Source organism: Amblyomma americanum, chromosome 8, assembly GCF_052857255.1.
Source record: "Amblyomma americanum isolate KBUSLIRL-KWMA chromosome 8, ASM5285725v1, whole genome shotgun sequence".
Classification (NCBI taxonomy): Eukaryota; Metazoa; Arthropoda; class Arachnida; order Ixodida; family Ixodidae; genus Amblyomma; species Amblyomma americanum.
Window position 1 is genome coordinate 20209637 of NC_135504.1, and position 12236 is coordinate 20221872.

Genomic DNA, 12236 nt, shown 5'->3' on the forward strand with positions numbered 1-12236 from the left:
GCGGTGGCTTAGTGGTAGTGGAGCGTGCGGCTGTTGAGCACGAGGTAGCAGGTTCGAATCCACGCCCCGGTAGCCACGCTTCGATGCAGGCAATATGTCAAAAAGATGTCCGGGCAATATATGTCTACGCCAAGGGACCCATAATAATAACTGGTTTTGGGGGAAAGGAAACGGCGCGGTATCTGTCTCATATATCGTTGGACGCCTGAACCGCGCCGTAAGGGAAGGGATAAAGGAGGGAGTGAAAGAAGAAAGAGGCGCCGTAGTGGAGGGCTCCGGAGTAATTTTGACCACCTGGGGATGTGTGACGTCAACTGACATCGCACAGCACACGGGCGCCTTTAGCGTTTCGCCTCCATCGAAGTGCGGCCGCCGCGGTCGGGTTGGATCCCGGGAACTCCGGATCAGTAGCCGAGCGTCCTAACCACTGAGCCACCGCGGCGGGTGACCTAGGGACCCATGGAGATCGAAATCAGACAGGAGCCCTCCGCTACGGTGCCTTTTTCTCTGCCTTCGTTCACTCCCTTCTTCATGCCTTCCCTCAGGCACTGTTTGAAAAAATTATTTCGACTTTTCCTGTCCTCATGAAACAATCGCATCTTCGTTTCACCGCTCGGGGCCGTCATCTATGTGCAGATAGAAGGAAACAGTGCACTTGCATAAAAGAGCGAATTGTGTAGCCATTTCTGCATTTGGGTTGGAAATTTCTTATAGCTTTTATTTGCCTAAAGGAAAAAGTACGCACAGAAAAAGAAAAAGCGTTTCTGACACATATACTTACAAAGTAAACATTGGCATGAATACTCCTAATCTGTTATCTATCGTACTGTATCGATTGATTGAAAACTTTATTGAAAGAATTGCAATTCTAGGAGTTTTGGGTAGTCCGCCTAGTACGGCAGGCCATTTACCTGCGCCTCTGAGGGTGGGCCCTGCGAACCAGTCCTCCTTGCTGGTCTGTGTCCTCGCTATGCAGAATGGCTGCCCACTGCTCCAGATTGGGGTTAGGCAGTTTCTCAATAGTGGGATACAATTGGCCCGCCCACACCATGTGAAAAACCGTAGCTGTTTCTCCTCATAATACTGTAGCTACTGCTTCTATGTACGCTCGTTACACAGCTGAAAGGGATCGATTTTCGAAACTACGAATGGCGTTGTGAGTTGCAGGCCCGAAGGCTGGAGCTTTCTCACAGCTGCACGAGTTGTCGCGTATACTTGAAAGCAGTGGAGAGGAAACAGGCCTAGGTATGAACGTAAAAAAAAATATAGCGAACTAGGAAAAAAATTAATTTAACGAATTCAAGTGCTGACGAACACTTTCGTCTAAGCCTTGCAGTTTACCTTCTAAATCAGGCCGCCGAGGCCTGGTTCGAACCAGCGACTCTGCGGTCACAGCGCAACCCCACAGCCACTAAGCGATTGCTTTTTAGTGTCTCCAAGTATGCAGAGAGCTCCGGAGAGCCTTACATTGTTATACGCAATCCGGGCTTCCATACCCGCGCTATATACTTGTCTCTAATGGGCGCACAACCCACATGGTTTGCCAAACGATTACCTCTCGTGATGCTTCCTAATGGATCAGCCGATTGCTTCACTGGTCGCGCCAGTACCGAGGCGGCAAGCAGGCGAATAGCAGCCTTAGTCACACGCCGGATGCCACCCAATCGCTTGAGCCTCGCTGCGACGGGCCTACAAGCGTGATAGTTAAGCCTGCTACACAGACACGGTTAGGCGTTACACGTAACTTGAGCCATTAGTCAGCCTCGTAACCTGTCCGGCACAGCTAACAACGTGAGGCTGCTAATACCGTCCTTGCTTTTTCTTTTTCTTACCACTACCCTCTAATACGAGCGTCACAATTAGAGTAGGCGTATTCGGTTAATGGCTTTGCATCGTCACGTCTGGTTGGAGGAAATGACAACTGTTACACCGTTTCGGCAAACGAAACCAAGGTCCCGACACGATTATTCGGTCCCTTTCACGACCCTGTGTGCGGCTATGTGCGAGCACGTGTAGCTATGCGCAGCCTTTGTGAAAAGTATGGTAGAGCCCAAATTAACGGTGTGCCTTTGGGTCACTCTGTGTGACGTAATAACACTCATAATTAGCAGTGAGGAAACGAGAGGGTGCAGTATCTGTTTCACTCCTCGGTGGAAACCATCACAGCGGCGTGAGGAATGAAGGGAGGGAGGAGTGACTATAATTATTTCTCTAGGTGGCCTTGAAGGAGCTTTATATGGGCGCCAGAAATTCCTCAATAACTTTTAATCCGTTCCCCTATCGCATTCAAATCGGTTTCCCGATCCGATCCGGAGATTCAACTGAAGACCCTCCGACTGGCCGAAACCGCCGCTAGGGTCCAAGGACTCCTGGCCGTCGTCTAGGTGGGAAGGCTTAAAGCCTTCCCTACATCTGTTGGACAAAGTTTTACAATCCAATGCCAGTGTGTGCTTTCCTAACAACGCTACAGTGAGCGGAACCGCCCTGTATATTCAATTACCTTGAGTTGTATAGACCGATATATACATTAAAACTATATACTTAAACCCCTGTTAAGACCAGTGTCCAAAACAGTGTTCGAAACTGCCCTAAGGGGATTATTTAGGGCATGCGCTTGTTGGAACACTTTTTGCGCATCTACACAAAGTCTTCCGCAAATCTGTCAGCTTTGTGTGAACTCAGATGGAGCAGATACTTTGTATTGTTTGATTTATTAAATACCTTAGTTCGAGCGAGGATGACTCGGTGGCCTACGAAAAAAGCCCACAACGATAAAACCGTGAACCTGGCTCGAGATACAAACTATACTGATGCTGGTATACTGATGCGGCTAGCGTATCACAGGTAGAAGAAAAAGAAAAACCAGTGGATTGATTTGGTTTATGGGGGTTTAACGTCCAAAAGCGACTATGGCTATGAGAGACGCCGTAGTGAAGGGCTCCGGAAATTTCGACCACCTGGGGTTCCTTAACGCGCACTGACATCGCACAGTGCACGGGCCTCTAGAATTTCGCCTCCATCGAAATTCGACCGCCGCGGCTGGGATCGAACCCGCGTCTTTCGGGCCAGCAGCCGAGCGCCATAACCACTCAGCCACCGCGGCGGAAAAAAAAAAAACAGTGGATTGTAAATGAATTCGGTCTAATGACGAAAAGACAGAAAAAAATTGCAAGTACTAAAGACGAAACATGTAAAATGAGATTGAAAAGAGGGAAATAAAGAAGAAGAAAAAATTCTACATGACCAGAGAAACGCTACATAAGTGAGGGGGCCCAGTCTCAGGGACATTTAGTCAAAAGTGAGCAAGGCCGGCCCCGCCAGCAGGCAGAAACCAACCCCCTCATCCTGCAGCTCAGTCAAGTTTTATGGTTTATGGGGGTTTAACGTCCCAAAGCGACTAAGGCATGAGAGACGCCGTAGTGAAGGGCTCCGGAAATTTCGACCACCTGGGGTTCTTTAACGTGCACTAACATCGCACAGTACACGGTCCTCTAGAATTTCGCCTCCGTCGAAATTCGACCGCCGCGGCCGGGATCGAACCCGCGTCTTTTGGGCCAGCGCAGCTCAGTCAAAAGTGAACCGTCACGAACACGCCTGCTTGATAAGAACTGTTCTTACACACCTGCACAAAGGTGAACGCCTGTCATAAAAAGAAATGTGCAAAGCTTTTGACCCGAGTTTTGACTTTGGACTGATTTAACAGTGTAAACAATACAAAAGGTCTACGTGACGGACCACCCATCTCCGTCACGTGACCTCTTTAGCCGCGTGTATAAGAGCGAGCTTGGCGCCAACTTCTCAGTTATCCTTTACCTTTTAAATGTTCCTTTCCGTGTTGTACTACGGCCAAACGTTCCCGCCTCTTTGTAACCTTCCTGTCCTTATTTTACTCTTTGGCTGGCGCTCATAAGCAGGCGCCATGCAAATCACCGCGCATCGCGCGTGGCAAAAGTCATACGTCACCTTCCGCATAGCCATCACCGGCAAAACGAACTCCGCTGCTTTCCGTTAGAGAGATTTTCTTTGCGCCTATAGCCGAGGAAACCCGTGAACCGGCCACAGGAATAGCCGTGTGGGAATTGGGCAAAAACAGGCACGATTTCCCGTCTCAACAAGCTCGCCGTGCATGCATGCCGGCACTGTAAAAAAAAAAAAAAGAAAAAAACCCGAAAGATAGCCTGCCGGAGCCGAGATTTCGCATTCCTGAAATGGCGGCGCTCACGCAACGCGCGCATCCCGTATTCCGAGGCGCTGTTGTACGCGGCTCGAAAACAGAACAAAAAAATACAAAAAAAGGTGCGCCGCTCAATTTACACCGTGAAACGGAGGCGCTCAGGTGTGTGCAGCTTAGCCGAGCGCAACAATGGCGCGGGAACCTCGTCCCAAGATGGCGGCGCAGCGCCCCAGTTAGCAGACGACGAAAACAGCCGGAGCAGACGACGGCCCGGACGAGTATACCGTGATTACCCGATACTAACGCGCAGCTAGTGTTCGTTATGGTCGTGAAAACAGAGAACGAATATTTTGAAGCAGGGCCTTGAAGCGGCGTTGATTTCAGTTTTCACGTCAGTCCTTGTAGATCTTTTGAAATTATTTTTGACCGTCTGCGTAGCACACCTTGTTGTTCTCTGCAAGGTCGTAGAGATAAAGCTTCGTAGACACCGCAGACATATTAGCGCTTGCATTGCAGCAAGGATGCTCAGTCTGCTACAGTCAGATACAGCTCAAGAGTCAAGAGTGCTTGTGTGTCCTCTTGTCTTCATTGTGTCTTTTGCTGTGCTGCGCTGGTATACTTATATCAAGCACGCAGCGGCTTTTCCCCGTCAAAGGACCCCCATCCAGCCAATGGCGTCGGCCGATTCTCATGATCCTGCTAGCGTGACAAAGCAGGTTCCCTTTCATCCACCCCTCCCTGCTTTGTCACAATACCAGGGTCATGAGAATCAACCGACGCCATTGGCTGGAAGGGGGTCCTTTGACGGGGAAAAGCCGCTTCATTCTTGAGTTGTATCCGACTATAGCAATGAATGACGACGAGGGATATTAGCGCATAGCCCAACGAGGTAGTTCGGCCGAACTGTCAACAAAATTCCAGTTAGCAATTAAGAAATGCTGAATCGCAGTTGTGTTATAAGCAGTGATGATGGGGCTGTTGTTAGCGTGCTCTCTGTTTTTGAGCCCGGTTATGCCCTCCGCGGCGGCTAAGTGGTTACAGCGTTCGGCTATGAACCCGAGGTCGCGAGGCCGAATCCCGGCCCCCAGCGGCTGTATTTCTACGGAGACGAAATGCGCTCGTGTGCTGTGCATTTTCCGCACACACAGTGATGGATTCTAGGTGAGACAGTTACTACAACTTTTCTGTCTTCGTAGCCAGCTTTTATTTTTGTAATTATACTGTAACGCGTATTCAGTTCCCAGGCTCGCCTTTCGTACCAGAATGGTGCGCATTAGAATCGGGTATATACGGTATTTGGGGGTGCAGGCGCCGCAGCTGGACACACACGTCGCTGGTGGCGTCCTCATCGCCTGCTTCGGGAACCAGCGCCGTGCAGCGGCGGAAAAGTAACCATGACGAACACGCGCGACCGTTTCCCATTTCGCGGGGAAGGGGAATTGGGAAAGAGGGAACAATGAGGCTGGACTCAAAGTTGCCACGACATGGCCGTCGACGTTACGTCCGTGGACAATTCGCAGTCCCGCGAAGGTGTTTGTTTGGGTTGTTCTCTTTCGGAGCGTCTGTTGTTTACGCTGTTGTCGTTGCTGCTCTTGTCTATGTACGACGGCGACACTTGCAGTAGTCGTCCCACTATTTGCGTCTTCGGTGCAGCACGGCGGCTAGCTTCGTCGATGCAGCCAGTGCTCCATAGCTCACACCGTTTGGGGGCGGCACTGGTCTTTCGTCTTGGGTGGTCCTTTTTACGCGTCTCTATTTCAGGGTCCGCGTGAGAAAGATAACGCGCAAAAAGAAAAACTTAAGACAAGACACATACACTCGTACGCGTCTCAACAGTGGCGTGATTCTACACCTGCATTACCCTGCGAAGTGAGAAGGCGTATGCAATGGCTTTGTGAGCGTACGAAGAAGAAAGTGGCGTTGAATAGTACGCATTATTGGTGCTGCATTTACTTTCACGAGAAAGTCTGTGGAAAACGTTCCCAACGCCGAAGCACGCCGGCATCAAGCTCTGTCAGGGTAAGCTGCTGGGTACCTTACTGGTAAATTGAGGTGTTACCCACCATCTTCGCACTGACAAGCATTAAGCGTTTGACTTTAAAACTTTTCTTTGTATATGTGTTTCAAGAGTTCTAAGCATAACTTGGCGAGGGTATACCTGTAATAACCCGCAAACTATCCGCCGAGCAGAAGCTCCTCAAAGGAGGCTCTCCAGCCAATGGCGTCGACTAATTGTCATGACGTCGGGCTTAAACCTATTGCAACTGCTAGCGTGACACCCCGAGTCTTGCAGAATCAAGGATATTAGCCACACATTTAGCGGGTTAAGCACAACGTCACGACAACCCGTCGACGCTATTGTCTGGAGGGCCTCCTTTGAGGGGCGTTCTCCACTTCGTTCTTGAGTTGCATTTGGATAGTTTAGTTCTTCATTAACATAGCCTAACTGGCTGCTATACGTGTTCGCTGGAATCGGGCAGCATCGCATGCATGCCAAGGTGGTATCCAGGCCCTCATGAATTGTTCGCGTGTGCAATCTCGTTATAGCGAACAATCTCCAGGAAGTTGCGCTCAACAGCGAACTATTAATTAAGGCCAGCGAATCTTCTTCACTCTCTTGCGTGGCGTTGACCTGTCAGACGCGCGGTAACTGGCCTGTAGGGCCCGCAATCCCAAAGAGCCTAAACACAGAAGTACACGGCCGACACGTATTAAGGGAACTAATTAGAACCAGCGTATGCAGTTTCTCTGTCAGCACCTCCTCCTTGAGCACTCATCACAAACGCTCGGCTGGCTGACGGTGGGACAAAGCCTAATTCGTCATCATCAGTGTCACCAAACTCAGCCAGCGGGCCACAATGCCAGCGAATTAGCATATTGTCAAGGGGTGCCCCGAGAGAGTTCACTTTGACCCACAGGGCCGTGGGCAGCGGGGCATTCAACAATCGAGCAACGGGACGAGCGCAGAACCGCAAACAAGCTAGCCTCAAGGCGCCATTGTTAGGCCTAAGTCAGAGAAAGAAAAAAAAAACTCAACTATACGGCAGAGGAGCCCGTATACGGTCTTTCTCACGCTTAAAGCTCGTTACTGACGCCAAGAAACGGGCCTGGAATTTTCTTGTTTTCTTTTTTGACGTTCTTCGCGGCTATAGCGCACCCAAACAAAGGCACGAAAGCGCGCATCTATGCTCGCCTAGCGGTGGGTGCCAAATTTAAGCGCCTCCCATGGAGGACATTACACGCGAGCAGCAGAGCCTGCACAACAAAGGGAAAATGCGTGCTTGAACGTGAGAGAACTAAAAGAAAAAAAGCAAGTTCCACAACTACCGTAGGCTGCAGCGGAAAGAAAGAACTAAAGAAAGTAAGAAAGGAAGTAAGAAAGAAAGAAGGAATAAAAGAAAGAAAGGAACCACGGCAACTTCGGGAGGTTTCAAGAACAGAACACAGAAAGGACTATAGAGACAAAAAAAAAGGATAAAACAAAAAAAAAGAAAAGGGAGAAGCGCGGGACGGTGATCCTAGAAAGACTGCGTTGCCATAGTTGAGGATGTACACCTTTTCTCCGCTCCTTACGACGAACTGCTAGGCTCCTTCTCTGTCCATTCTTTTCTTCATGCCCAGCGCCGTGAATTAATCTACGTCCGCCGAGGACTGTGAGTTGAGGGATGTGACCCGTGGCGACCTTTGACCCCTTAAGCCCGCGCGGCGCGTAACGTAATCGCGCAATTACACGTGCGGTTAGCGTTAGAGCCAGGAAAGAACACGAAAATAAAAAGCCTCTCGCGTCGTATTTCTGTCTCTGTGTCATGCGTCTTCTTTCCTTGTTTTCTTCCCTACGATTACGTAGAGTTACGCACATGGTGGGGTGACTGTCGCGAGTATGGTATATGTTGCTCTGAGCCAACTCCCGGCAAGGGGTGGGGCAGCTAAGACAGGTGTTGTTGTTGGTTTAACTTGTTATTAATGATAAATGTCTAGCGCTTGACGTAATACATGAATGCGGAAGGGCAGAAGTATTTTGTTCTTAGCTTTTACATATTTAGCTGTTAATAAAGCATACCCCGGGCTGACGGTGCAGGTTGTCTGCAGACAAACAGACCCCTCTCCCCCCTCACTTTTCTGGAAGCCTCCCAAGGGCCATGGTCTTTGCAAAGATGTCGAGACGCATGACACCAGCAGACAGAATAAGCGTAGCCGTACCATAAACTCGGTGTTAAAAAGCAATCATCGTCACGATCAGCCATGTTACGTCGACTGCAGAGTAAAAGCCTATCCCAATGACCCCACACCTGCCTTGTCCTGGCAGAGCCGTAGACACCGTAACCCAGCGTATGTAACGACCATATCTTCCGCCTGTCTGACATTCCCTAAATACCAATAGCGACATGGGCTAGGGGCAAACTAATTTTAAGTCTGTTTGGGAGCCCCCACAACAGTTTCTGTCTCCCATCCCTCCTTCTACGTTTCCCTCCCTCTGGTATCCACTCGATTATATCCCGGCAGGATGTCGATTATTTGTTCTGGTTGGCTATTATTTCGCGCAAGAAGACGGGGTAATCTGTCATTATATAAGTGGCCGCCAATGCAGTGATGGTCGTTCCCGGAAACTTTCCGGTGCATTGGTGTTTTGGGATAGAATGTGATTGTAGGCATGAAGGCATGACAAAAGAGTAATAATTAATAATTAATAATTAATAATTGGTTTTTCAGGGGAAAGGAAATGGCGCAGTATCTGTCTCATATATCGTTGGACACCTGAACCGCGCCGTAAGGGAAGGGATAAAGCAGGGAGTGAAAGAAGAAAGGAAGAGAAGAAACGAAAAACATACTTTCCACCCTCTTCCCTCTTCAGAAATCAGGAAATGAAAATCATCTCTGTGAGGGGGCGAACTTCAAGGCAGATGCGAATATTAAAGGGGGGGGGGGGGGGGTTCTACAAGTGACAAATTTTCCACTGAAAAACCGCATTCGCTGCAATTTTTTTCCAACGCAGTGCATGAAACGCCTCGTGCGCATTGGACTGAATATGTAGATACGAGCTGGCGCGTTATAACACGTTTTGTGCGAGTACTTCTCGTGCAGGACGCACGACGCATGCGCGGAGGAAGGGCAGAGATACATGTGCCTACCTGCGCCTTCTTGGCCTGCTGTTGGCGCGCCCTGGTGGAAGCGTAGCGGCCATGGTCGACGCCCGTGCTCTTGCGGTACGTCTTCAGCAGGTCCAGCAGGAGAGTGACGCCATCATTCGGCTCACTCACGAACTCCTCCACGAAGCTGGAGCAGGAGATAACATGCGATGAGCATATAAATGAACCGGAAATGCACGCGTTTAGTAATACAACCGAGTTGGTTGAGCTTGCCGCATGATGGCCTTAGTTGCCTATGTGCCATAAAACACAACACAGCACAACGCGACACGATACGACACCACACGACACCACACGACACGACACGACACGTCACGATACGACACGACACAACAAGAGAGTTAGTCATTATCGGTGCCACTGACGACGACTAATAACGAGGTGCCTACAGGTTACAACTGAATGACAAATTATACGATGCCAAACGTAATTCAATCGCGTCATTTGGGGCACCAGCAGTGCATGGTTAATGCGACCCGTTTCCGCGTATTAGCAGTCACCCTTCCATATTCGCTACATTGCAACACATTGTACAAACCCCGGTACTAAGCCGAATTTCTCGACGGAAGTTGTTGAAGTCGGTGCGCAGTAAGCAAGCCCGGGCTTTACCGAGCCGACTGAAAAGGTACCATCCCACGAGCATCGTTAACGTCTTCTACACGTTAGAGCATGCGAGCTATTTGCAGCAAGTGTCTCTTGCAGAGGCTAGCTCTCAGCGAAGCAAACATCATCGCCAATGTACAAGGAAGCAACACCAAGACTGCGAGCCGCCACACTTAAGGCCAACGCGTGGAAACTATGCTGCGACGTGTTCCCTTCTGCTTGGGAACTGCCTTGTCATGTGACTGCCCAAGCTGGAGGGTTTCTGAGGAGTGCGCTGAGGTATGTGTATACCGTGGGACTGGAAAAATGAATGCGAAAAAAATTATGTACTCAAACAGGACCGTCGAGAATCGATGCTTCCTTCATTGCAACTTGTGCCTTCCGCCAGTGGAGTCTGTCGCTGCCTACAAGCTTGGGCGTAGAAGATGGTGTGAATGAGTCTCGAATTCCTTCCGTCACCGCCCGCAGCTAATGAGCCGTGACGAACGCGAAATGCGGCCGGGCTGTAACAAAGTTCTTACTTTCTTTTTATTTTTGGAAGAAAAGAACTGCTTCCTTACGATCTGTGAAGTAATGAACGCCTCAAAGTAACGCGTTCCTTCAACATTTGTACCCGACCTTCTTATAGCTCTCCGTTCAGGCTTTGACGTAAGCGACGTCCAGACTTCGAGGAAGAAAGACAAGCGTTGCGACACGTTACCTTTGAAGGACACTAAGCGTGTTTCCGCCCTGGGAACTATTGGAGGAAGTCGGTCGTTGCGTCGCACCCGGAAACGACGCTTCAATTAGCACGGTCGCCAGGAAAAAGCGCGAAAAAAAGTAAACATGCACACGTGAAGGACAACAGCGCCAAGGGCCCGAAGGAGGTTCGTGCTGTTCGGCGACATGACGCGTGTGAGAAAGGCAAACAGGAAGTTGAAGGCTAGGAAACGGGGGGAGTGCATAAGCGGAGACAATGAGTTCGCCATTAGGGGGCGCGCCGTCGGCAGCGGTTTTAGGGTTAACAAATGGTGGGGCGCTGCATGTGGCGAATGCCGCGCTATAGGGCGCGCATACCTCACTGTCTGAAGGCCCAGAGACGGGAGACAAAAGGTTCCACGCGCGGTGATTTATAAGCGCGTCCACCCGAGCCCGTGCACTTTTGTGTGGAAAGTAGGTGGGCAGCGACGTTTGTTTGGGCGAGGTTCTGCGAGAAATCGCTTGTCAACGATTGGTGCGGTGAACTGTGTAGCACGGGAGGCCTTACCGTGTCCATCCGCCAGGATATCTGAACCATCAAGAGTTCGCGCGTGGCTCGGGATCATTTGTTCTGGTGACAGTTGTTGCGTAGCGCGAGTTATTTGTAACCGTGCGCAAGGTTCTGTACAATGCGAATGCCACAGGAAGAAAAATGTATGGGGAGAGCGATATTTTTAAAGGAAAAAAAGAGCACAGTGCGGCATGATGAATTAAGACCCGTCAAGAAGCGGGTCACGAATGCGTGATGCAGCTGGTCTGGGCTGCAGCTTTGTTTCGAAATCGGAATGGTTCTGGAGAAATCAAAGTGGGTTCACGGTCGATTTAGACCACGAGCTAGTGCCGGCTGCAGGCCACAAGACTGAAAGATACGCGACCGTTAGGTGTGGGACAACTCAAAGCACACCCGCTGCGTCTAGCAGTATAGCACTAGAGCTTTGTTGGCGTCTTTAAAACAGCGCATTACGAATTCAAACATAAACACAAGAAACACATACAAATGGGCAATCCCGCGCTTTCGAAGTTTCTATAAACATCAGTCCTTGACCCATAACCTTCCTGTTGCGCTCAACAAACACTATTCTATTCATAAATACAGTGTCAAGCAGCTGCATTCCTATTTTGCTAATATATGATTTCTACTGCTATTTTTGTTCGGTTAGCGACATTTCACATTGAATTTCACGTTGATGTTATTACTCTTTTGTTGCTGTTTTGCTTTGTGTGAGATCTATCTTTTTGTGATATCCATCATGTAGGCTAAATGCTGTGTGTATGCTATGGACATAGTATAGATCAGTTTCGTCTGTGAACTTTTTGGGTGAATGTTTATTTATCTCTTTTTTGTAAGCGCACGCTATACTGCCATGTATTGGGTCTCCTTGGCCTAATCAAGCTCATAGCTTTTAGCTCAGGATACCTTTCCAATTTCTGGAAAAAATAAAATATGTATGTATGTATGTATGTATGTATGTATGTATGTATGTATGTATGTAAGTATGTATGTATGTATGTATGTATGTATGTATGTATGTATGTATGTATGTATGTATGTATGTATGTATGTATGTATGTAT

The 12236-nt window shown here is 49.2% G+C and overlaps 1 protein-coding gene across 2 annotated transcripts in view; it reads right to left on the reverse strand.

The window, feature by feature from the left end:
• The window catches only part of mwh (multiple wing hairs), a 229857-nt gene that overhangs the window by 21659 nt on the left and 195962 nt on the right, over positions 1 to 12236 (reverse strand). For both annotated transcript variants that reach the window (XM_077634060.1, XM_077634059.1), the window contains exon 4: positions 9304 to 9448. In XM_077634060.1, coding sequence (XP_077490186.1) covers positions 9304 to 9448 — 145 coding nt within the window. The remainder of the gene's footprint in view (positions 1 to 9303; positions 9449 to 12236) is intronic.